We start from the raw sequence: 25,621 nt of genomic DNA on the forward strand, positions 1-25,621 counted from the left end.
CGGAGGCGGGGAGGGGGGCGACTCGGTCCGTGAGGGGAACGGGGCCTGGGGAGGGCTCGGCCTGGGCTGTAGGGGGTGATAGGCTATGGGAGGGACTTGGTGTGTGCCGTGGGGCTGGCCGGCCGGTGTGTGTGTGGGGGCTGTTGGCTCGGGTCGTGGCGGGGGCCTTCTGAGGCGTCCTTGCAGGGTTTGTGAAGCGCCTGAGGGCTTTTCGGCGGAGTGTGGTACAAGCCTGTGGAGTGCGAGAGGGAGGGGCTGGCATGGCCTCTGATGGAGGGGGGTATTGGTAACGCCTGCGGGAGGAGAGGCAGAATGTGAGAGCTGGAGGAACCTTATTTTGGGAGAGGAGGAATGTGTTCCTAAGTCCTCCTGTCAGCATGCTTTGGGCTGGGAATCTCCTGCTTTTGGTAACAGCATGTGTGGTTGTCTGCTATGGGACAGTGTAAACTGGAGTCTTGCTGTGTGGTGCCACCTTAGCCTATCGCTGTGTCTCCCAGCATGTTACTGTGAGGCTGTGTAAGCAGGGACGTAGGGGGCCGGGTTCCTGATGCCCATGTGGATCTTTGTGCAGCTGCTTTCTGCCCAGGCACCTTCAAAAATAAGGGAGTTGGGCTGTTTGTTTTGCAGGAGTTTCTGAGTTCCTGCAGCCTTCTCAGGTTGCAGGGATGCACTTACTCAGTGCTTTGGCAATAATTTGGAAATAAAGCTCAGATGCTTGATTTGAGTGACTGGTGTTAGATTCCATTCAACAGTTGTCACCTTGGGAAGAGAGACTCATTCCTAAGGGGAACCTGAGGTTTTGCATGGTAGTACTGCAACTGCTGTTTCTTAATTCAGTTTTTGGAGTTTTTATCGCTCACTCTGCTTTTCTCTTCCTGCTTTTACAAAAGGACAATGTAAATTATGAGAGAACTGAATGCAAAAAATAAGTCTGATTATACAAAGTAATTACTGGGGGTGGATGGAAGGAATAACCATATCTGTTCTGTGTGTCATGAATTACAGTAGCAAATAAAGATGCACGTAAACAGATGTGTGCTTTGTAGCTTTGCAGCAACAAGTTTTGTTCAATTGTGTTTTATCTGTACTTTGTTCCCTTCTCTTTTTTCCTTCTGCATCCATCGGCTAGTTTTGCTATGTTTCTGAGGAGGTTAGATGTCCTGGACAGATTCAGCTCCTACAGGTTTTATGAACGTAGACACTGGGTAGAAGAGAGATTCAGCCAATGGAAAAAATGTGGTGTGATCTCTGTCTTTCTTGAGACAGAAAATGTGATGGGATGGCCAGTGACAGCGTGGCTGTGGCCTCTGCCTTGGCAGGTGTTTTGCAGCTCTCGTGGGGAGGCTTTCCAGCGTACTGTCTTAGAGGAACTAAAGTAAACTATTCCTCTTCACCAGCATATGTACAGCTACTCCCCAACTCTCTTACAACAGGATTTTCAGTTCAGAGCACTGAAGAAGGTCCGCATCTTTGATGCTCCGGATGATCTTCCCAAAGAGCGCTCCAGTCTCCTTGCAGTGTCTAACAAATACGGGCTGGTCTTTGCTGGTGGAGGAACCAGCCTGCAGATCTTTCACACTAGAAATCTTCTCATGCAAAACCAGCTGGGAGAAGATCCCAATAAAATTGGTAAGGCACACTTATGTCTCACGGTCTTTGCAGAAACAGCTTGACATGGGTTTTTATGACATGGAGCTCTCTGCTTCTGATACAGTCCTTGTCATGGTCTTTCATGCATTTGAAATTACCACGTTTTCTTGTGTGAGAAGGCAGGAACAGTATTTGCTGTACCTTTAGCTGAAATGAAGTACAGTTGTTGGGAACACATCACCAGGATGCTCTGTGCTAGCGCCTGCTCAAGTATCATTCAGGTTTGGTTCCTGTGTTCAGTGCCATACAGTGAGCTTGACTTTTCCTAACTGAGAATGTACACCTTTTCTTGCAGCCGCTGTCTTGTTAGCCAGCCTTTGAGCTGTGAACCTGTGTGTGCATCAGGGATGTGTATGAGTGGAGGGATAGAGTTCTCCCACTGAGTTATCCACTCTGACAAAACGACTGTCCTGCAAGGGAGAAAGCAATTGCTGTTCTACCACCTAAGTGCAAAATACATTTAAGTGCAAAATGGTTTTCGTTCTCTTCTTGTTCTTAGTAACTGTACCACCAGATGTATTCATGTGCATACATAAGTAAAACCAAAAATCTGTCCACTTATTTTTCTTCCAGGTTACTGAGGAAGGAAAGTGGAATTTTCTTTTCTTAGGAATTTGGCAATTCTTGAGACTGTATTGATAGAGATGAAGGGGTTTGCTGTCACTCAGTTTTTCTACATGTTAGCTTTGACAGCTGCTGTTACTAGGACTGGTGATTTTTGCATAAACTCGTTCTAACAGTATTGTTTTACAAGAACCGTTCTTGCTGTTTAAATTTGCCCCCTTCATTCCATCTTCTTTTCCTTTTGTGTTTTAAGTGGAGAATGTTCAGAGTACCTTAGTTCCCATGAAGTTTCCTGTGCAGCACCTGGCTCTAAACTGTGATAATCTCACGCTGTCCGTCTGTATGATGTCCAGTGAGATCGGTTCCTTCATTGGCTTTTTTGATGTCCGCACATTCTTAAATCAGGTAAAGCATATGCAAAGTGGGTTTTTAAATTTTTTTTTTTCAAGTTACAGCAGGAGGAGAGGCATACCTCGGGTGGGATTTTGTGTCTCTCTGTGGAAGGTGTCTTGTAAAGGATTTGTTCAGTAAACTCAAAATCTTCTTAATTTTATCAGTCATTAATTTATAGGAAGGTCAAAACCACTTTGGATTATGACTTTGGGAGAACTTGGTTTTGTGCTCAGCTTCGACTGTCTCATGTATTTGTCTTTCCCAAAAGGCAAAACAGCAGAAACGTGCGTTTGCTTATCACAAACTGGCCAAGGACTCAGGAAGCACAGCAATGGTCAATGACCTGAAGTGGAACCCCGCTAGTCCCGCCATGGTGGCCATCTGCCTGTCCGATGGCAGCATCTCTGTCCTGCAGGTCACGGACTCTGTGAAAGTGTATGCCACGCTGCCTTCCTCTGTAGCTGTTACATCTGGTGAGTGGCAGCCTCGGATAGCATACAGAATGTCCAATGCTGAAGAATAGAAGCAGATTGATAGGTGTAAAAAGACAGGCTATTTGTCTGGGGAAGAGGTTTCTTAAACCAAAATTCTTCAGAAAAAAAAGGATTTAAACTCCTTAAGACTCGGAAAATGTGTTGCAGTGTAACTGCTCTTTCCCAGTTGATTGGAGGAGTTGCATCTTGTGAATTAGAGTCAAATGTGCCCACCTGTGGTTTGTGCAGTCTCAGGTTTGACTGTCACTTCCAAGGAAGCATGCAAGAGTCATCATCTGTTGGGTTTTGATATGTACAGTCTTGCTGTCTCTGTGACTAAATGACTCCCTGTTTGTTTAATTCCGATTCATGGGGTTTTTGCAGGGGAAAAGAATTGCTGTTTTAATTTATTGGTCCTGCTTTTGTGGGGCCTTGTAACCCTCCAGTTCCTTAGTGCTAATGAAATTCTCTTTTTTTGCTTAGTGTGTTGGAGCCCAAAGGGAAAACAACTGGCTGTAGGGAGGCAAAATGGCACTGTGGTGCAATATCTGCCTGTAAGTACTGTTGGTAGTAAGGCCATATGTCTGTTCACTGTTTTGCAACATGCTTTATTTTCTTTGCATTGCAAGCTACAGAATTTGGTCAGGTGGCACATGGTGTGAGCCATGTGAAGCTGCCGAAGCACTCACTTTAGGAATATTAAAGTGTCTTCGACCAATGCTGGGTTTAGTTTAAGGTTTGCACCTGCCACTGAGAAGTCATGATTTCAGAGTGGCACATGATGAGTTTTAAAGAGTGGGTGAGTTGCTCTAAACCAGTTCTCTGGGCTTTCTGCAAAACTTGCAACTGGCTTTGTTTTGTGGCTTGTTCTTCGTATTTAAGAGTAGTTTTATTCGCAGAATCTGCAGGAGAAGAAAGTAATCCCTTGTCCTCCCTTTTATGACTCGGACAATCCTGTTAAAGGTACATCTGTTTATTTCTCTTTAACTTGTTTTCTCTTTTAAAATACTTTTACTCATTCCTCCTTATGTTGTTTTTAGTTATAGCAGCTGTATACTGCACTGGTTACATGATTACAGTGTGATTTTTAAATATATGAAAAAAAAAGGTTTGTCTCTGGGTTGTATAGAAAAGATTACCAGTCGAATGGAGTCCTTGTCTATTTCTAGAATGTTTTAAATAAGCATTTTAAAAACTATTTTTTGCTCATGGATGTGATAGTACTGTCACAAGTAATCTCCCTTTAACATGAAGATTTCTGGATATAAATCCCATTCTCATATTTCATGTGAGTTTCATCTCATCATTTTGACTCTTCAATAAAATGTCAAAGCAGTAAGTTTAGAAAAGCAGAAGCACTTCATTTTGGATATGCCAAAACATCATCCATGTTTGGAAACACTGACGTTGTCTTGCCCGTGATATCGTCAAGCAAATCAAATACATTCTTTTGGTTTGTGTTTGAAATTTCTGGGATCAAATAGTTTTTCCTCCTAAGATTGATGTTCTGGAGACAGATTATTGAAATTCTTTACCTTGGTAGTTTAGAAGTTGGTGATTCCTTATTTGTTTCTTTGTCACTTACTTTTCTGTGCTGTGCACAGTTAAAATCAAGATACAAGGAGTATCATTCTGAAGTGTTTCTGGCTGAGGTATTTGTTTCCTTCTCTTTCAGTTTTGGATGTACTGTGGATTGGCACATACGTCTTTACTATTGTATATGCAGCGGCTGATGGGACACTGGAAACACCTCCAGAAGTGGTCATAGCCATATTGCCTGTAAGTGCCAGCAAGTCACAACAACAGAAATGTTTGTTGCTTGGTTTTGACTTGTTTATTACAGTGCAAGTTGCTTTTATTACTCACATTGGCATCATGTAAAATTTGAGTTTGGTACTACTGAAAATCATGGTTTGGGTGTTGGGGGGGATTGAGTGGAGGAAGTAGTATCCACTTGAAAATGGATCAGTAGTAACCTGTTCTCTGCAGAGATCAAAATATGACATGAGGACTTTTAGCCTCTGAAGTAAACACTTGGGAAGAAAACCTTACTTACCTGATGTAGAGTCCTGGTATTTTTTGTTTGTTTGTTTAGGTTAGGAAGATTTTTAGGCCTGATGTTACGCTTTTATTTAGTATCAGTTTGTTTATTGATGGGGGGGGTTGTGAGATCTAAAATCCCTGGTAACCTCTTTCTTGTCCCTTTATCTTTTGGAGGAGGGTTTTGGTTTGTTTGCTTTGGTTTTTATTTTTCAAGTGGTCTTATGATGCCTGTTCTCTCTTGAAGTATGTGGCAATTATTGCTGTACCCTGACACAGTCATATTTATGGGAGATTATATGATTTCTGCATTGGAAGGTAAATTATCAATGTTGGTCTTACAGAAAAAGGAAGAGAAGCGACCGGAGAAGTTTGTGAATTTCATGGAGCCTTGCTATGGGAGCTGCACAGAGAGACAGCATCATTATTTCCTCAACTATGTTGAGGAATGGTGAGTGGCAAGAATCATGGCAAAGTCTTTCCCTTGTTATGCATGTCTGAGTGGTCAATGCTTCTCAGTGTATTGTGTTCCTCCCTTTTGTAAACTATAGAATACCTGAATATGAGACAAATGAAATTGTTATTTTGAAAATGCTTTGTGTAAGTACAGCTAATTTCTCCTGCATGCTTTATCTCCATGCCAACATACTGATTTGTCCGGTGAGAATACATATTATTGTTTAAAATCTGTCATAACAATTTCCCTTGTGATTGTAAGTCATAGGTTGGGTAAAACATGACCTTTTGTCTTGCTTAATTGTGTATCTGTGTGAAGAAGCTGCTTCTAACTTTTCAACTACCTGACTTGGACTGTCATTATTTATGATGATAGAGTGGCTGTCAAATCATTGGTTGGCAAAGGGTTTCAGCTCCTGGTGACTAGTGTTAAAGAAAAAAAATATGTTCTACGGTGATGTAGCAAATCATGTTTCCCTCATCTTGGGAGGAAAAGTTAGTTTTCCGTTGTCATAACTGTATTCGTAGTGATGAATTTGTATAGATTATGATGAATTGTGGAGCTGGGGACCTTGCTGTAAGTTGTCATCTTGGTTTTAACCTATTTGTGTCCATGCTTACAGGGATCTAGTTCTGGCAGCTTCAGCAGCGTCCACAGAAGTCAGCATTCTTGCCAGGCAAGGGGATCAGGTAATATTTTTGTTCCTGTTGCATTTGTGCATATGTACCTCCTCTTTCTCAAAAATCTAAGCAAGTATAACCTAAGTAAGACCTGGAATACAATGAGATAGTATAGTTTTAAAACCCACTCCAAAACCAAACAAAAAACCCTTTCTTTTTACATCTGAGTTGTACAGAATCTTAAGATAAATGTAATTCTTAGATGAACAAGAGATCTGAGTGACACAGTATGTTGTGAACCAAGTACCAGAAGTCTGGTTTTTGTGATTCACTTGGCAGCCTCAAAATTTGGTCAAGCTCACTATAATAAAGTGATTCATGTGAGGTCATCAGTTGAATTTAAACATTAAAACTGTCTGACCTTAACTCTGACATGCAATGATGTGTGAGAAATCACACACAAGTCTGTGAAGGGCCCTGATACTTCCGGCATTTGTTAATATGACAAATTTAAGTAGGTGCTCTCTAGCTTTTTTCTAGTCTTATCTTTCAATTGTAGTAGGCTAGAGTTCTGAAGAAGGCTGATCACAGGAAAGCAGTAGTCAAAATAATAATCTTACCTTTTGCAGAACTGGGAATCGTGGGTTTTGGAGGACTCCAGCAGAGCAGAACTTCCTGTGACAGATAAGAGCGATGACACTCTGCCTGTTGGTGTTGCTGTAGACTACACCAGTAACTTGCCTATCCCGATCAGTAAGTCTTGTCAGTCTTTCATGTGGAATAGTCCAGTAATAGCAATATATGAGATATTTTTGAGGGGCAGCCTGGTTCTCAGGGTTTTAGGGGATTGTTCTGAAAGGGAGACCGACACAGAGAATACATCCTGCCTTTTTATACGAAGCCCACAGCATATGTGGGCTTACTTCTGTGTAAGGATTCAAATGACAAAGTGTTAAATACAGTTCTTCTTCAAAGCTTTCAGCAGCCTGGGATACTACACTAACAGACATGGCAAACAAAGCACCTGAATTATGTCTGTGTTTCACAGAGCTGGGATAATAGTGAGTTTAAAGGAGCTGTATTCTAACATTGGGGATTTCAGACTGCCTGTGAGGTTTTCTTTATTCTTGTAGCTTATGTTGTTTTGCAGAACTGTTTTGTATGAAGTACATTTGCACTGATCTAAAGGAAAAGTGGGTTAGTTTCAAAGCCAGAAAAAGCAAAGATCATTGAGCTGAATGCATAGGTTTTAATTCTGCATTAAAGCACAGGGCCTGTACTGACTGAACCCTGCTGTGCTCTACATCTAGCCCGTTGCATTATTGCTGCATCTTCTGTGCTGCCTGAAGGCTCTTCAAAGCACCTTGTCAGAGGCTGAAACTGAAGATACATCTGAGCTATTGTGTTGTACCTTAGTGAATTCTGAAAACTCTCCCTTGAAACCCAGAGACAGATTGAAATAGAGATGCCTTCAGGCAGAGTAGAAGGTACTGCAGTCAAGAGTTCCTGAGGAGCACAGGAGGGTGCCGATTAGCTGAGAACTTTACCTGAATGAAAACCTACAGTAGGGAATTGAGGTCAAACTTTGTACTTGAATGCAAAATTGCGTTTGAAGCGTGTTCTCTGTTAATCTATAGTTATTGGATTAAGGAATCTGTCAGGACATCTTTTTGAAGCCCAGGTTGTGCTGCCTTAGAGTTTTCAGAAAGGTTTTTCGAGAAGCTTTTTGCTAACACATTCTCTGTGTTCTCACAGAGCGCAGTCAGCTCGGTTTTGGCTGCGCGCTAATTGGCTTTGCAGTTCACAGCAAGTTTGGACTGTAAAGAAACCTTGTTTGTCCTGGAGCTTGTTCCCATGTGGAAACTGCCCTTCCCTACCATGCTGTTCCTGAAGAACCAATAGGTAGAGAAACATGGCCATCCACTGCGCTGCCTGACAAACAAAGCACTGTGATTATAGCAGATTTTTCCTGCATCCTGGATTTGTTGGGGGTTTTTGTTTAATTAAGCACAGTTAAACCGTTAGTGAAATTTCTTTAGAAATACAAGGAGTGGTTTGGGGCCTTTAACTGTGCTGAGAATATTTAAACTAAAGCTGCAGTTGCACAAAACGCAAGTATTTTATATCAGAGGTTCAGATCATCAGGATGTTTGTTTGATGTTGGCTTTCTTTAAAGTTAAAAAGCTTCCTATCTAGCAATTTTCTTTTGTACTTTATGTATATGAATGTTAGCGATGTGACAGGACCCAATGGAATGTGGGGATTGCTGAAAGGCATAGAGGATTGAAGGAGGGAGCAGCATATAGGTGAAAAAAAAAGACTAGTTCAAAATATGAAAAAGCTTAGCACAGGAATTCATGGTTGAAAGTTTGGCTTTGTCATTCAGGAGATGACGTTTGATTGTCAAAATAACCATCTATGAATTTATGAAACATGAAGTCAGGAATAGGAAGGAATAAAGGAAAAAGAGAACTGGGCATTCATGGAGAAGCAAAGGTTCAAGTGAAAGCACGAAGGGAGAAATGTAAGAAATGTTGTTCTGAGCAAGTCACATGAAGGTGCCAATGCCAGTAGGAACAGAATAGGAAACTTTGGCTGCAGGACTTATGTATGTGGTCTCTGGCAGGTGATGAGAAAACCCTTGCTCCAGCTCCAGTTCTGATCCTGCTCTCTACGGATGGCGTGCTCTGCCCATTTTACATGATCAATCAAAACCCGGGGGTCAGATCTCTCATTGTGACCCCAGAGCCATTGCTCTTAGCAGGGGAGAGAGTTCCAAAATCAGCAGGTAAGTGCTGCGGTGGGTTAGGGAAACACTTGCATTTGTGGATCTCTGTCATCTTCATCTGTAAGTTTGGTATTCCGATATGTATGTGGTCACAGAAAATAAGCATTTTTTAATGATAATGGGGAGCAGTTCTTGAGTGTTTTGTGCTCCCAGGACTGTCTTTTGTGCATCAGTGTGAAATTATCTAGTCCTGTTCGTTATACAGGATCTCAAGCACTTGCAGACTGTGCGCTTAGGCTCTACTGTGTGTAATCAACCTTTGGGGAGCAGGGCCAAAGAAATTCTAGGAGGCCCTTTGCCCAGCTTTGGGCTGTATGACTGGAACTGCAGCAGTGACTGCAGGCTCTGCTTGGGGACAAGGGCCAAACACTGTGCAGACCCAGAGCATGATCTGCATGCTGCAGAGAGGTGATGGTTTTCCTCCATATATTTTACTACAGGAGGCCATGATATGAACTAAGGTGTTTGGCTGCAGGAAAAGCTTATTTAAACAATAACTTTTTGCAGTACTGTGAAAGTTGTGTAAGCAGGTGAAGGCTAGTAGTTTTATCTAAGTTATATATATGTTGCCCTACGCAGTGTGAAGTAGGCAATTTCCTATGCTGGGGTAGGGAGGTAAGCTGATTGTTTTGCTTGTCTGTGTGCATGCAGTAATAATTGCAAACCCACCATTTTCTTCCCTCAGCCCAAATTTGCTTCGCCTTTCCCAAACAGAGTGCTTTTGTTTGGCAGCCTGCCTCTCTGCAGCACTGGCTGACTTGTGTGCTGACAGCCTCTTTTATTTGAGATGGCAGGAACCTCATCAAAATCAATGGAGAAAGGTGAAGCCTTTTCACGGGAAATTCCAGACAACATTAATCTAGACAGACTGTAGTATTGATCGTGGCTTGGACTTTGTGCAGTTTCTGTATCACTTTACTGAGTTTGAGGACTGGAAGCCCGGCTCTGTCATCTCTCTTCCTCACTGTACTGTCTGTCCAGTGAGCAAGATAGTGCTGAACTGTCCCCATCAAATAGCATTTGGCCTTGCAATACCTTCTGCCATTAGTCAGTGCAGCCAAATGAGTCTCTTCCTTCCCCATTTGTCTTTCTGCAGGAAGTACTGCCACAACTCCAACCACTCCTCCAACTTCTTTAAAGCCTGACACAGTACCAGGTGTTGCTCCTACTGCACCTGCCTCAAGTCAGCCTCCCGCAGCGGGTGGAGCAGCTGCTTTTTCCTTTACGTCTTCAACTGTGAAGATGCCTGGTGCTACGGGCAGCGATCCTCCGCCTTACCCCTTTGCCACTGATGCCTCCAGGCAAGCCCTGGCTCCCAGTCTGACTGGAGCAGCAACGTTCTCTTTCTCCTCTGCTTCTCCTAAGGCATCCATGACTCCTGCTTCTTCTGTAGGCACCACTACAGCTACTTCCACCTCCTTTTCATTTGGATCCATGAACTTTAAACCAGCTGCAGACAGCTCACCTGGGCCACCGCTCTCCACAACACCTGTTGCACAGAAGTCATCTTTTGCTCCTTCAGCTTCTTCAGTCAAAGTGAACCTCAATGAGAAGTAAATAGATACAGTAGCTAATGTAGTGGCTGGATACTTGTTAAATTGCTCCAGGCATGGACAATGTATGGTAGTTCTGAAGATGGTTTCTGGCTTTTTGCACTGACAGCTGTTCCCCATGCTCCCAAGAAAGCACCGAGGAAGCCTCTCTTTCAGAGACATAGCCATCTTTAGCTGTGAAAACCCTCAGTGCTTCCCATGCTAGAGGTTATGTTCGTGGGCAAAATATTAGTCAAGGGACGTTGTCACAAATTAAGACTGATAATTCGCCAAATTGCCAGAGACCTAGTTTTTTCATGTCTTTGCTTCATAGGCATCAAACGGTAATTCCATGCCTTGGTTTGATGCAAATCATGGTTAAAGACTTGGGGAACACTGGGATTTGAAATCCTTTATGTCTGGGACTGGTTTAGTGTGGAGATGATAGCACAAGTTTCTTTGACTGTTTGGAGGTTCCTTACCCCCAACCTAAAGAGTAACTCGCAGAGCTGAGAGGAAGCTGTATCCATAACTGATGGATTTCTTTTCCACTCCTGAGTTCAGTGGGGAAGGTGCCAGACCTTTTGGTTTTGTTCTTAAATGGATGCTTCGTCACTGAACGCAGGATCTGAAATCTTCAAAGCTTGTTCATGCCAACTGAAAGAAAACTCATATTGATTAGAAACTATGCAAAATGGATTTGAGTGGTGAATGTTCTCAGATTTCATATACCCACTCTTCCCTCCAGCTCCTGAGACTTGCTCCCTTTTTTTAGAAAGAATGGTTTAAAACACAGAGCTATGTTAATTGGAGCTGCTTTCTGTGGAGAGCAATTTTCATGTAAATGCATCATAAGAAACTTCTGATGGTTCAAATGATTATTTTTTAATTAGAAAAAACTTTACGACACCAAGATCTGCTGGTAGCTCTTATGGCTTTTTAAATTTTATATTTTGTGTATAAAGCAAATGATACGCTTGTGAATTGGCTGAATATTTAAATTGGCTGCCTTGAGGAGCTGAGTTTGCAGATGAGTGGAAATTCATATTTTCTTGCAGAATTTCTGTTTGAGCCTTGCTGCAAGGATGACATTGAAGGGCAGCTCAGATTTGCTACAGTTGGTGCTTTGGTGCAAAATGATGAGGTGTATTTTGAAGCAGGGTAGTACTCTTTGCTGGCATTTGGCTTTTGGTCACTGCGTGAGTCTATGGTAGCAGTCTTTGTGGTTCCACATATACAGAAATGATCCTGAATGGCTCCTTCCCACTATGTCCAGAAGCTATACTTGTCATTTTGTATCTGGAGCTTGTGGTGTTACTGATCTGAGAGGATGCTAATTTGTTAGAACTTAGTCCTTCATTTTGGATGGAGGGAAACAGCCAGGACCGGTTCGGAGCTGAAAGATGTTCTGCTTTCTGTTGCAGGTTCACTGCTGTAGACACCTCTTCTCCCACTAGCAGCAGTGGTCAATGCACTTCCACAATGTTTTCATTCTCAGCCACTTCAAAAACTGCTTCTGGAGGTCCTCTGAGCCAGTCCACGCCCCTTGCAGCCTCTCCTACCACACCACTGAAGGCTTCGACCCCTGTGCCTGCCACGGGTAGGAGTCTGATGCATATTGTTTGGAATAATGCATTATAAGAAATGTTCTAAAAGTTTTAGGACATAGTGAGCTTCATTTGACTTCTTTCTTTCTTGTTTTTCCTGCTGCTTTTACTGCAGCAGACCTCCTGTATTGCACGCCGTAATGATGTGATGGACTTAGTACTGATCCTGAGAAGTTTTTCCATTTGTGCACTTTGTTCCCCAGAGAGCTATATGTGAAATGAATGTATTCAGCTTCTTAAGTTCATCCAGAAGTTCTGGCATTTTCAGTGCTCTGTAATACAGTTCTGACTAAAGAAGAATAGATTTAGACTGGATATAAGGAAGAAATTTTTTACAATGTGGGTGGTGAAGCACTGGCACAGGTTGCCCAGAGAGGCAGTGGAGGCCCCATCCCTGGAAACATCCCAGGCCAGGTTGGATGGGGCTCTGAGCACCCTGGTCTGGTTAAAGCTGTCCCTGCTCACTGCAGGGGGTTGGGCTGGGTGACCTCTAAAGGTCCCTTCCAACCCAAAGCATTCTGTGATTCTGTATGTTTCCGGGCAGTCACACAGTGACTTTTGGGTGACTGTTTTTTGGGTGAAAATAGTCAATGTTTGAATGTCTTCAGTGGCCTGACTCTTGGGTACGTGAGCATCTATGTGACGTACTTTTACAACCAGGTTCTCTACCCAGGCAGCAATATCTAAAGCCAGCTGGATGGCTTTCACCTCTGCAAACTGACTCGACTCCCCTACTCCTTCAGCAGTTTCTGTGACTTGTCATATAGACTCCATACAGCAGCTTTCCACCTTTGATGCTTTCCCACAAGACGACAGGACCCATCAGTGAACGGGGCATATTGCTTGAACCACTTGGCTTGCTTGATTGTAGCGCGTGTTTCAAATGAGATGCAACATATAGATGGGCTTGTGATCGAGGGGTGGACTTAACTATGGACAGTATTGCACAGGTTATTCATGAATGTGAAACGTGCACTGCAATCAAACATTGACTGTTTTCACCCAGTGCCTTGCCTTGCATCTGGAGTGACTAGAGTTCAAAATGGTCGCAAATGAGTTTAAATTACATCGCACTCATTTGTTAGCAGAATAATATTCCATCTCTCAAATGATCATGTGACTGGGGGTCTTGAGGTCCTTCAGGAGTGTTACAGCCAGATATTGGAGAGCGACAGTTGTTAGCGTTAGGAGAGAAGTTGGATGGGAGTAACTACCTACCACTATCACTTTTGGATCTGACAGTGGTGATTATGGTTGTGTCTGATCACAATGTGTTTTCTCAAGCTTTGTGTAAGTTCATAAATTACTGTGCTTTTTAAATTCCAGTGTCACGTCCTGCTCAAAATATGCCTTCAGCTTCTTTACTACAGAAGACAGCCAAAATCACCCCATCTGCAGCAAAGCCAAGCTCTACTCAGGTAATGGGAACTTGAGTGAATTCTTCAGAGGGTGAATGTTTTACATGGCCCATGAATTGCTTAGAATTCATTGGACTGAATGACTATTCTTAGGTCAAAGAATTAGCTAGCCTTTGACATCAGAATAGTAGCAAATCTGTGGGACTAAAACTATGTTCTATGCATGTCTTTAAAGAGCTGTGTTTTGATGTATGTTGTCATGATCAGAGTTGTAGAAACAAATTCTTCCTGTTGTTATGGAAATGAGGTTTCACAGCTTTCCTAGCTAATAAGCAGTCAAGAGATGCCTTGACTGTGTATTAAAAGAGACACCAAGTTTGTTGGATATTAAAATCAAAGCAGTAATACAGAGCAGCACACAAAGATTTCCTTTGCTGTCATAAAGCTTTAGCCATGTATCTCCAGGTAGTCGCAGTCCTACTTCAAACATGCACATACCAGTCTTAGTTTACTGTGGAACTAGCATTTATGCTTATGACAATTGTCTCCCTGGCGACTGGTGTCTGAATGGAGTTTCTAACAGCAGGCCTTTTTTGATATTCTAAGCTCCCTGTTGCTAAGGATATATTCCTAATACTGGTTTTGGGTTTGGTTTGTTTTTTTTTTTTTCTTTTCCCAGGGCAAATCAGCACTCCTCAGCACAGCTTTAGAGAAACAGGCCCACCAATGGAAGGATTCGGACCCTGTCATAGCAGGAATCAGAGAGGAGGTGAGATTTTCAAGCAGTTTTGTTCCTTTTAGAAGCTGTAAGATCACTATGTAGGCATACAGACACTTATTTTCGGTTCACCTGTGTTCTGATGGTGTCTGTCAGTAGCTTAGGAATCAGAATGGAAATTTTTCCCTGAGATAATCAGCCTGGTTTGTAATTGCTGTTTGTGTGTCCTGTTCAGTGATCTCTAATTTCAGTCGAGTATTCTTTCCTGTTAATGTTCAAGAGGAATTTCCAGCTTTGGCTGCAAAGTGACAGGTGTTCATGGTGTTGTAGAGACATTATCCAAGAGCTGTGACATTTGTTCCAGACCCTGCTATGTTTCAGTGGCTGCACCTTCTTGCGCTTGACTTTGTAGATTGCACATTTTCAAAAGGAGATGGAGGAACTGAAGGCCCGGACTTCCAAAGCCTGTTTCCAAGTTGGTACTCCAGAGGAAATGAAGATGTTGCGAACTGAGTCGGATGATCTTCACACCTTCCTCTTGGAAATTAAAGAGACAACAGAGGTGAGCAGGGTATCTTCAAACCGTTTAGCTCTTCAGCAATGACTGTTCCTCACCTGATGTGTCTACTTAACCTGCTAAAGCTGAACTGATGTAGATGGAACATCTGACTATGCTGCTTTAATGTGGGGGTGACATTTGCATTTGTGCTTTCAGGAAGACAATTGCAGAAGCCCCTGTGCTAGAGATGGCAATGAAAAATGTTACTTTGAACCTTGTCCCATGTGTTCTATTTCTATTTGCAGTCACTTCATGGAGATATTAGTATTCTGAAGACAACCTTGCTGGAGGGATTTGCAGGGGTAGAAGAGGCTAGAGAACAGAATGAACGGAATCATAGCTTGGGGTATTTACACTTGCTCTATAAGAAACCTTTGGATCCCAAGAGTGAAGCACAGCTTCAGGTATGAAACATGTCAGCCAACTTCTAATCTAGAGTTTTAAACAAAATGAAACTGAGGCTTGTGTGTGCAAGTGCCCAGCACTTTTGTTCTGCCCTAGGTATTTGCTGTTTCAACATAGTCTAGTAAAAGTGTGACGAGCTTTGTTTTCTATGAGTTTGCAAGACATGCTGAAAATCCTCTCCTAAAGCTCTTCTGTGTTGTTGCCATTTGCAGTGATGATTCAAAACTCCTGCTGAAGGGAAGTAGTTCACCTGAGATCCAAGTCTATTCTAAGCTTAGAATGTGACTCTTGACATTCTGTTCCTTCTCAGCCTGTAGCGTTTGCTCAGGGATTTCATTTAAAAGGAATTTTTTTTTCAACACTTTTTGTAGAAGAGTTCTTGGAATTATTTTTATCTTCAGCAAGTGCCTTATGGAACAATTTGATGACTTATTATGACTTACAGAATTGTGTGGTTAATTTCATGGATGGTGGAGCATAAAGCTAAATGATATTCTAAAAGCTGGGGCACAAAGGAAAATAACCAGCAGTACATAAAGAGCCTTTCAAAGACATGAAAGAAGCTAGGGGTGAAGCGCTCTTTTTGTTACAGCTCTGATGATGAGAGGGCTATTTAACCCTAAGCAAAGTAGAGTGAATGTGCCCAACAAATGATACTTGGTCTTTTATACACTGATAAGTTCCCCGCAAGAAGTTTGACTAGCAGACTGAAGACGTAATTGAATGTCATCTTTGTTACAGTCGGTATCAAGAGCATGCACACAGACAGTTACTAGAAATCAGCTGACATGAAGTAATTTCTTTTAGGTTTGATCTCTAATCTTCACTTGGATTCTGTAGATTGATTCACAGTCTTAATTGTATACCTGCTTTGATGTCCAGTATGTGTCTGTGACATTTCAATCTTATGCTTGTGACTTCAGAGAGATGATAATCTTGAAATGCTTGCTTCACTGATCTAGAGAGAGGATCATGAGGAACGAGTAACAGAGCGGGAGAGAAGTGGAAGTGGATTGGAATGTAAGGAGAAAGCTTTCAGGTTAACTTTCTGAAAGTTTATGAGAAAGTTCTAGTCTGACTCTCTCAAATTTTATTCAGTCTACATCATTCCCATTCTCCTGGGTGAGAAAAGCTCAATTAGTCAACTTCATGTATTAGTTTTCAATGAAGTTTTAAAGACCCCGAGGCTTTTCGGATGTCCAGCCATATCGATTTGTTGTCCAGAGAGTTGCTGCTATATAATGCTCATAGTTGCTGGAGAGAGGAAACCTGTGCTTGGTAGTGCATAACACGAAGCCCACACTAGGACTGGTTTTGGTTTCAGGTTGGGTGTGTCACATTAGAATTTCATGCTGTATCTTGAGAACAGTTGCAGTGGAATTTTTCCCAAGCTGTGTTACTTGGCTGCTTCATCACTGTATTTAAGTGAGCGTTCTGCTGAGATGAGCTGAAATCAACTGCAGTTTCCATTTCCATTTTACGAGATCGGAGTTCAAGACATGTTCATGCCATGACAGGCTGGAGGGATGACAATAATGAGAATAAATTCTGGTTTTGTTTAGGGAGCAGGGCTTGTAGCCAGAGATTTCTGCCTTAGTTGTGCAACTGTGTGGTTGTGGATAAGTCACTTTTCTCTCTCAGTGCTTTTTTTTTTGTCTTTCCTACCTATAAAAATCAAGCTAATTCCTTGCCTTAATGTGGGAGTTGTGAGCATTTGTGAATGCTTTCATGAATCATAGTCTGTGAATGCTGGTATCCCAGAGCCATGTGAACAGGCTGCAAAGCTTTGATCACCTATAATTGTTAGAAGTTTCAACATTGTAAAATGGGAGCAAATGACTCATGTTCTGGAAATGAGATCTGAAATAAGGTTTGTTTTGTGTAATGCCTGATGTTTGTAAACCCCTTTCTGTAAAGACCTGGCAATGTTTTGCAAACATTCTGGAAAGTATTATTTCTAGCTGATAGCTGGGATAAAATGTCCAAACCAAGCCCTGTGGGTACGCCATTGATTGATAAGTAGATTTTCGCTATGTTGAGTTCTGTTGTGCTGATAAAACTTCCCAGGCAGAAATATGAGAAAGTGCCATATGGCTTGGACTGAATGAGCCCAAAGGGTCTTCAGCTTCTTCAATTGAAGCTGAGATATCTGAAGTGAATTAAAAGCTGACTTTATTTTGCATGGTAGGAAATTCGACGGTTGCACCAGTACGTGAAGTTTGCTGTTCAGGATGTGAATGACGTTTTGGATTTGGAATGGGATCGGCACCTGGAACAGAAGAGAAAACAAAAGTAAGTAACTGAAATTGGAATACAAAACAACTGTAAGGAATCTGTCAGTGAGTCGGGCATTAGTCTCTAATCAACAGACACAAGCCTTTTTCCATTTAATAGTATGATCTTTTTCAAGGGGGTCTAGGAATAAAGCTTGTCTAAGACACCTAATGGGAGCTATAGGTTCAGACTATTTGGCTTCGTACATGTTACAAGCTTGCTGCATCTCGGTGTACAGTGTAAATAGTGCTTATAGGAAAAAAAAATATAAAATAAGCTTTGTAGAAACCAAATGCATCCATTGGTGGTAGCTAATGAAACCTTTCTAATAAATAAAACATCTTGAAGTAAATGAGCTAAATGAATAAACTTGCAGCATATGCAAAGGAGAAATATGCATTTGAGATGAACCGAACTGCTTTGGTGTTCAAACCAAACCATGTTGGACCTCATGGAGTTTAAGAACCACTAAACTACTTTGTGTATGCATGCCTGCTTGTGGCCAGATATACAGAATGGTCCTTATCGCTGTCTCTTGATCTGATGTCTTAAGGCGTCTGATAGTTCCTGAGCGAGAGACTTTGTTTAACACCCTGGCTAATAACCGGGAGATAATCAATCAGCAGAGGAAGAGGCTAAATCAGCTCGTGAACAGCCTGCAGCAGCTCCGACTGTATAATCAGACATCTCAGTGGAGTGTTCCCAGTGATACATCTTCTCTTAGCAGTGCTCAAAGGTATGCGAAACACGAGTTCCTGAGTGGTGTTGACACTCCTTCTCCCTTGCCCCCAGCAATGTGCAAGGGTGCATCCTCCAAAGAATGATGTTTTGTGGACATGGTGTGGGAGGACAGGATGTCCTAAAAATGATACTAAACTATGCCCAGGTAATACAGAAGCTCATTGGTTATATTCTGTGACATACTGTTTGATGCTTATCATAAACTTCCCCCCAAAGTTATGGTTTTTATAGTAAACAGAGTAATAGAGCCTCCAGGCTGAGGTACTGCTGGTTGTCTGTCTGAATTCAGGGGAAGAAGCTCTTAAGAGTTTCCAAAACAATTAAAGATGGCATGTGTTTAAATAGTACAGTATCTAGAGGAGCTAGTTGTTCTTCCAGATAAGCCAATGGTTCTAGTGGCTCCTTTGGCCCTGTTTTGTTCCTGATTTGGTTGGTTTCTTTCTGCTGATACGGTTTTTCACTGCTCTGCCTTGTCCCAGTTTTGACCGTGACCTTGAAAGCCTGCGCAATGCCTTGATGAAAACTACCTTGGAATCGCATGCCAAGCCTCTGCCTAAAGTACCTGGTAACTTATTCTTTCTTCCTCGCAATCACACCATAAATGTGAATTACTTTTTTTGACTTGCAGTTTGATTATAGACTGACAACTGTCTTTGGTTTTCCAGCTAAATTATCCCCTGTGAAACAGGCACGGTTGAGGAATTTCCTAGCCAAGAGGAAAACTCCGCCAATTAGGTCTACAGCTCCAGGTAAACCTTCAGTTACCATAGAAGTCTGAAATGGTTTCCAGGAGGGTGACTTACGTGCTGTGCGAATCAGCCCTGAAGTTAGCTTTTGGCTTCTCGCTCCTCAACCTGTACTTCTCATTTCCTGTTCCCCCATCTGCTCTCAGTAAGAATTTCTTTCAGTTACCGTCTTGTTGAAGGCTGCCTTTCCTGGCAGTTAAGAGGTCAAATCCTATCAATGCAGGATAAAACAAGCCAGTAGAAGAGCATTCTGAAATAGGGTGTCTGTCTTGGCTGTTAGGCTGGATGGTTCCCTCAACTTAGTACACACACGTGATTTTTGTTTCCGATATTGCAGCAAGTTTGTCCCGATCTGCCTTCTTGTCCACAAGATACTATGAAGATTTGGATGAAGTCAGTTCAACATCCTCTGTTTCCCAGTCGCTGGAGAATGACGATTCACAGGCAGTGGACCAGGAAGAAGAGGCTGCTCCAGTCCAAGTCCCTCGTCATGCTCCTGTGGTCCGTACTCCCTCTATCCAGCCTGGTTTGATGGCTCAGTCCCCATCCTTTGGGAAGCAACACCCCTCCCTGGGTACTTTTCGTGAGTTGTTTTTGCAATGTCTCTCCTATTCTGCACGTGTTCTTGTCAGTATCTTTAACCGCTGTATCCACTGCCAGTGCTTCAGGTCCTGGAGAAACGAGATTGCAGCATGCAGGTTTACCTTGCCAAGTTTCTAGAAGCAGTTAGCAGAATGGCATTGTAACCTTGTGAACTTGAGCTAAAAGCGCTAAAATATCTTGACTTATTGACTGTGGTTTTCTGATAGCCTGTTTCTTTCAGATAGTACTGGCCGTAGGTAGCATTGTCTTCCTTCAGTAATTTGCCTTAAGTGTATGCCAGTATTTCTTAAAGTAATGCCCAAAGACCAGGAAACTGAAGTACTGCTGCATTTGAGTGGTGTGGCCAAGGTTAGGAGTTCTGAGCCCAGTGAGTCACAGTAAGAACTATATTTGCATACGCTCAGTTTTCCTTGTGCGAGAGAGGGTTTTTTAATCTCTGTAGCCAGAGAGAAAAATAAGGTGTCAGCAGAAGTGTCTGTAACAGCAAACTGAAAGTCATCTAATGCATTGAAATGACAGCTATTGAGACTTACGTGCTAAATTCACTGGGATATACAGAAACTGCCAGGGACAGATTGTGTTGATTGTTTAAAGGGCCTGCACGTCAGTCTTGTCAGAAGGAAGCTGTGTACTTAAAGGAACTGTAGTTCGGCGAAGGCTTTCAAGTCTCCTTGATTTGTGGAGATACAGTGAACTGTAATATGTTTCTTTGTTTGTTTGTTTGTTTTTTAGTGCCTACGTCTTCAAACAGAATCATACCACAAGGGGCAGACAGCACAATGCTTGCAACAAAGACTGTGAAACATGGGGCCCCTGCTCCCACTGTCACCGTTCCAGCACCACAAGCAGCTGCTGCTGCAGCTCTGCGGAGGCAGATGGCTAACCAGTCCCCAGGTAAAAGGATGGCTAATTGCCCAAGTGACCTCTGAGCAGTTGAATGTGGCTTTCACAGGAGTTTAGTGCTCTCAAAGGAGAAGGTCATCAAACAAAATGTGACACAGATCTGTATTTGTTGCACCCCTGAGCTATCCAGTGTTTCTTTGTTCCTTCTTCCTGTAAGCTACTAGTACAAAATGCCTGAGAAACTCCCACCTCAGGTTTCTTTGTACCCCTTCTCATCTGTGCAGTGGCAGAAATGTCAATGACTCTTAGGAGATACTGGCATGGCAATTGATCTGTGTGCAAGAAACTGTTGGAGAGCAGAAAAAGGATGTCACAGGCCTATATTAATAACTATTCATTATTATCTATGCAATTAAAGATCTGAGTTGTTAAACAATTTTAATATTGAAAAGTTAAAGGTGAACTGTTGAGTTAAGCCTTGGATCTGCTTGTAAGGTTTTGAGTTGACAGGAGAAGGGTTCCCTAATTTAAGCTTTTCTTGTTTGGTTTTAGACACTTCTTGGTGCTTCCCCAGTATTGCAGAGTCAGTGCAGAAAAGAAACGAAACTCAGTTACTAGGGGAGGAATTAAATTAGTTTCTTTTGCTTGCCCAAGGAGAGTGTAAGTACAGAAAGTGGACTACTGACATGAATTCTGGCAGAGGCTGGGGTGTAACTAGGCAGGTAATTTCTGTTAACCTAAGATGTTACAATGTAGGTAAGGGAAAGTTTGTAAGAGTAACTGGATTTAGTCAGCTAACAAGGAAAAATGTACCAACTCTACAGAAAGCCTGCCGCTTCTTTGGTGTCCTTATTGAAGGCTGAGATATCAAACATTTTGGGCCAGACAAACCACGTACCTTCTAGAAACTTGCATGGATTTCTTCTGGAGTTACTCATAGGCACCATATGGAATGAAATGCTTGATATGGAGATCATCTTCACTTCTTTTTTTTTCTTTTTTCTCTTTTTTTTTTTTTTTTTTCCTTAAAGCTGTAAGCACCTCCTTGACTGAATCAACTCTGAAGAACGTTCCTCAGGTGGTGAATGTGCGAGAACTGAAGACTGGTGCCTTGACTCCAGCTGTCTCTGCAGTAATAGGGTAAGTGGGTGCTCCCCTTCTTTTTGGTAACCTTTGGTAGCACTTGCAATAGAGCACATCTGCCAGTGGGGAGCAGTAGTAGTATTTTACATAGTCTGACTATGTAAGACCTGAGGTGGATGCATTTAGAGAAGAGTCTTGGGTTTGTGGAATGAAGGAAGAAATATTTTCTTTCCAGGTCATTCAAGGATTTGCTAATGGCTTGTCCTGAACAAATGACGAGACCAGTATTAACCTCCTTCTCCATTGGTCTGTGAAATGCATTTTAGTGCATTCCCTCCGTTTGGGATCCAGTGGTTTCACTGCTAATATGTACTTTGAATCTGGTATCTTTCTAGTCACTACCTCTGTTCTGCCTCTTTCTGTGAGGGAAGCACAACCCTCTGTCGCTGAGCGTGGTCTGTGGCCTTCAGCTGTCCAGATGTTGTTCCTTCTACTTCGTCATCCGCTACAGAGAAAACCTCCTCTGGAGTTATGCCTCTTCTGTCTGTTCCCAGATTCACTCCCTGAGGGAGGGAGAACTGCTCTGGCTTTTCTGGAAACTTGTCTCAAATTTTTTGACATTGGAATTTTGACTGAAGAGTTGGGTGTCAATAGGGGCCAGTCCCTTTGGAAAAATACAGAGCTGCAAAGCTGTCTTCCTCATGAGTAAATTATGAATGTTGTCTTCTGGTATTTAACCTTGAATTTGTTAAGATTTCTCGTGAGTTAGCTGTAACGCTTAGCTTTCCTACTTCTCTGCCTCCTACAGACAACAGCCAGCTCAGCTCATTCCAGAGATTTCTGTCTTATCACCAGGCTCTGTCACCAGCCACAGAACTAGTCCTTTTCCCTGTCGTAGTAACGACCTTGAAACTGTCTTTGCTTGAAGTTCCTACTGTTGCTTAAGACCAAGATAACACATGGCTGTTTCTGGAGTGGGGAGGCAAGGGCACTAACTGAAGTCTGAGCAAAGTTGGGCTTACTGCATAGAGCAGGATAAACTCACCACATACATCTGCTTATAAGTCCCCATGGAGTTGCAAATGCTTTATCCATGTAACTGTGGGCTATATGCGCAGCTCCTGGAACAATTTCTGTTGTTGCATCACTTCTGGTTTTCATACATGTGTGTACGCTCTTCACTGTCAAAGAAAAATGCTGACATTCCTTCAATGCAGCTTTTCCAAAAGGGAACCGGGGTCTTACAGTGGTGGTACTCAGCTGCTGACCTTGAAATTTACTTCATGGTTTCTTCTGCATTTTAATTGGGAAACAGTTTAGGAACTTTTTTATTTTTTCCTAAAAGTGATAAACTGAGAAGGGGAAGGGCAATGCTACATCTTTTGAAAGTAAAATTTGCAAACAGCTCTGCTTGGGAGATTTTGCTAAAAGCAGTGTTATGACCAGAAAGAGTTCTCCACCCTTTGTTTCATCAAAACTACGATGAAAAAAGCAAAGAGTACTGGGTGTACATAGACAAGGACATGAGCGAGCAATACATATCTGAGATTGGTTTTCACTTGAACTGTAGTTAAAGACAGACCTGTCTTTCTTTCAGGGTTTTAGTTTTAGACTGGCAGTATTGATTGATCTCTCTAATTTATAGAGCACCAGGTAGCTTGATATCTTGAAGGCTTTTTACAGTCTTATTTTATAGCTGACCTCATAAAAACATGCTCTCTAAAAATTCTACCCAAATGAACCATGCCTGCCAGTCAGATTCAGCACTAAAATAAAGCGCATTCACCCAGCAAAGTTAATTCATCAGTTTTTGCTACTTCAGACATCCTGGCTCTCTTTTGCCGCCACAGCACACTTTTCGGGTTGTTAAGCAGTAATGATTTTTCAGCTGTTATCAGTTGTTCAATGGCCTGTGGCTAGGTGTGTTGGTGGTCCTGATCCAGTTACTTATTTACTTATCCAGTTTTCAGTGCAGAAAACCTCTTTCGGCAACTGTAGTCAAACCCAACATTTTCATAGCCTTGTCAGAGAAGCTGTGGGTCAGGTGATCTTGAGAGTTTTCTGGGAAAAGGTCCCACCCTATCATGAATTTCACAGACCTTCCGTTGTTTTCTTCTTTGTTCAGGGTTGGTATGAACTTGAAATTTACAGCTGCACCTTCCCAACACGGACTCTTTCCAGTGCTAATCTGAAGTTTTCCTTGTTTGCTTTACTTTTGCTCTGAGCAGAGGGCAAATCCAGGCCATACAATGTAGAGATAGAGCGCTCATTGCTGGAAGGAAGGACTTACTAGTAATGCAAAGCTGTTTAAGGCCCAAAAAAACCCTATCCAAGACCAAATAGCTGTGCAAAATTACTGTTTCATGCACTTGTCCCCTTCCTTTGGAATATAGTAGGAAACTTCTGTGAGTTGGCCTGTAGCTGACCAAATAGTAAATGCAGTTTGGGAGTCCTCGTGCTTTAGGAGATACACAACTTTTGACGCCCAGACTCACTTACTGTCTGGGATTTGCAGCCTCAGCCCTTTCTATTGTATAGAGATTGCTTATTGCCTTAGGGAACGCCAGGCCTGAGTTAAGATGGAAAGAGCCTGCTAGGGCAAGAGAGAGCTGGCCTTTGCCACCAAGAGAATGCAATCAGTGTTGAATTTAAGCTTCCGAAAGCTTATGTTATTGGCCATTTAAGGTGCTGAACCTGGTGAGCCACAGACTTGAGGAGATGCTAAAACTGGATGGCTGTTCCCCAGTTATGGTGATTTGGTGTATTAATGGCCCACAGCATGTAGGTAGGATGCTTCACCCCAGGAGTAGCCGCTGTTCTGCAGTAATTGTCCGTGGGCTCTGATGTACAATTTATTTCGTGGTCAAAATTCCCAAACCTATAATGTAGAATATAAGTTAATTTTATCACAGTTCTTTCCATGACTTCATTAATGTTTATACTACACTTCAAAGACATGAAGCGCTCCCCCTCACCCCCGCTTCAGCTTTGTCTCCTTGCTCAGCATTTCTGAGAGTTGCAGGCACTTGTCTGGGCTCCACACTATAAAGGAAGCTTCTTAAATTTGTTATCCACTAGGCATAAAATTGTAATCCCCTTACCTGCTGATTTTCCATCAACTCCCTGTAAAATAGAAAGGCCTGACTCTCTTCAGAGACAAGAGTGTGTGAAAAGACTTGATCGTTTAAGTCCAGAGCTTTAAACACATTTGCAGACTTCCTTTGTTAGATGTGGCTGATTCATTTAAGAGGTTTATTCCCTAATCAGATTTGTTCGTTTGGAGTTGTGTGTGGAATCTTTAATAGTGGCGGTTGTTCAAGACTTTTGGAAGCTGTGCTTTTTGAGAGGCAAGGAAGTCCGCTTTTAGACTAGTCATTCATTTAATGTTTTAATTTTTCTTTTTAAGATCATCTGTACCTCACTCTGCAGCCCAGGCAGTCCACCAAGTTTTGGCAACTGTTGCTACAAATCAAGCTAAACAGGTATCTTGATATAGAACCCTTTCCCTGTGGAATACTGTAGCTGGGCATGCTCAGCACAGTTTGGGGTTTAATTGTTGGTGAACAAGTCATCTAAAAATCTCTTTTCACAGCTTGCCCTGCATTCTTGGCCAACCATTTATTTATCTATGACCTCCACAGTGTGATGCCAGGCATATCTTTGTTATGTCTTGCCTTTTCTCTCTTTTGAAGACTTGCAGCTTTCTAATGGCCACAGCCTTGCAGCAGCAAGGGTTGCAAATCACAACAAAGGAAACTGTATTAGGTAGATATTCCTAAATTTCATCCAAAAAAAGAACCAAAAAAGTGTTAGGCAATCAAGGGAGAGAGTTTACCTAGCCTGTTATTCTACTGAAAACAGTTCTTATTGGTTGACAAGCTGCTAGGTTTTATGTCCACACATCAAAAAACAACACAGCAGTCTTTGTCCCCTGGAATCATTGAGCAGTTGCCCATGGAGGCTTACTGCACTCTGCAAGAGACTTGTTGAAAAAGTTGAGTATTGACCCTGTATTTAAGTGTCAAGACATAATGGGCCCAAGATTGAAGGGTACTTCTAAGTGCTTCGACCACCTTCCTCTAGTTTGTTCATAAGTCATTGCATGACTCTCATAATACCAGACCAAGGTCAGAAGGACCTTTGTTAATGGACAGACTGCACTGACCT

At 42.3% G+C, this 25,621-nt stretch overlaps 1 protein-coding gene across 2 annotated transcripts in view; it reads left to right on the forward strand.

Annotated features, from left to right (window-relative positions):
• NUP214 (nucleoporin 214) overlaps nt 1–25,621 on the forward strand; it is a 46,663-nt gene that overhangs the window by 146 nt on the left and 20,896 nt on the right. Inside the window, exons 2-25 of one of the 2 annotated variants that reach the window (XM_075716373.1) lie at nt 1,434–1,629; nt 2,468–2,619; nt 2,876–3,080; nt 3,564–3,634; nt 3,980–4,043; nt 4,756–4,859; nt 5,465–5,571; nt 6,200–6,266; nt 6,827–6,950; nt 8,824–8,985; nt 10,082–10,538; nt 11,942–12,117; nt 13,451–13,542; nt 14,162–14,251; nt 14,613–14,762; nt 15,005–15,163; nt 17,353–17,456; nt 17,992–18,174; nt 18,659–18,744; nt 18,845–18,928; nt 19,263–19,508; nt 20,261–20,422; nt 21,403–21,511; nt 24,861–24,936. In XM_075716373.1, the coding sequence (XP_075572488.1) occupies nt 1,434–1,629; nt 2,468–2,619; nt 2,876–3,080; nt 3,564–3,634; nt 3,980–4,043; nt 4,756–4,859; nt 5,465–5,571; nt 6,200–6,266; nt 6,827–6,950; nt 8,824–8,985; nt 10,082–10,538; nt 11,942–12,117; nt 13,451–13,542; nt 14,162–14,251; nt 14,613–14,762; nt 15,005–15,163; nt 17,353–17,456; nt 17,992–18,174; nt 18,659–18,744; nt 18,845–18,928; nt 19,263–19,508; nt 20,261–20,422; nt 21,403–21,511; nt 24,861–24,936 (3,426 nt within the window). The remainder of the gene's footprint in view (nt 1–1,433; nt 1,630–2,467; nt 2,620–2,875; nt 3,081–3,563; nt 3,635–3,979; nt 4,044–4,755; nt 4,860–5,464; nt 5,572–6,199; nt 6,267–6,826; nt 6,951–8,823; nt 8,986–10,081; nt 10,539–11,941; nt 12,118–13,450; nt 13,543–14,161; nt 14,252–14,612; nt 14,763–15,004; nt 15,164–17,352; nt 17,457–17,991; nt 18,175–18,658; nt 18,745–18,844; nt 18,929–19,262; nt 19,509–20,260; nt 20,423–21,402; nt 21,512–24,860; nt 24,937–25,621) is intronic. The other variant, XM_075716374.1, reaches the window with a different exon arrangement.

The sequence above is a fragment of the Pelecanus crispus genome, chromosome 9 (genome assembly GCF_030463565.1).
Source record: "Pelecanus crispus isolate bPelCri1 chromosome 9, bPelCri1.pri, whole genome shotgun sequence".
Classification (NCBI taxonomy): Eukaryota; Metazoa; Chordata; class Aves; order Pelecaniformes; family Pelecanidae; genus Pelecanus; species Pelecanus crispus.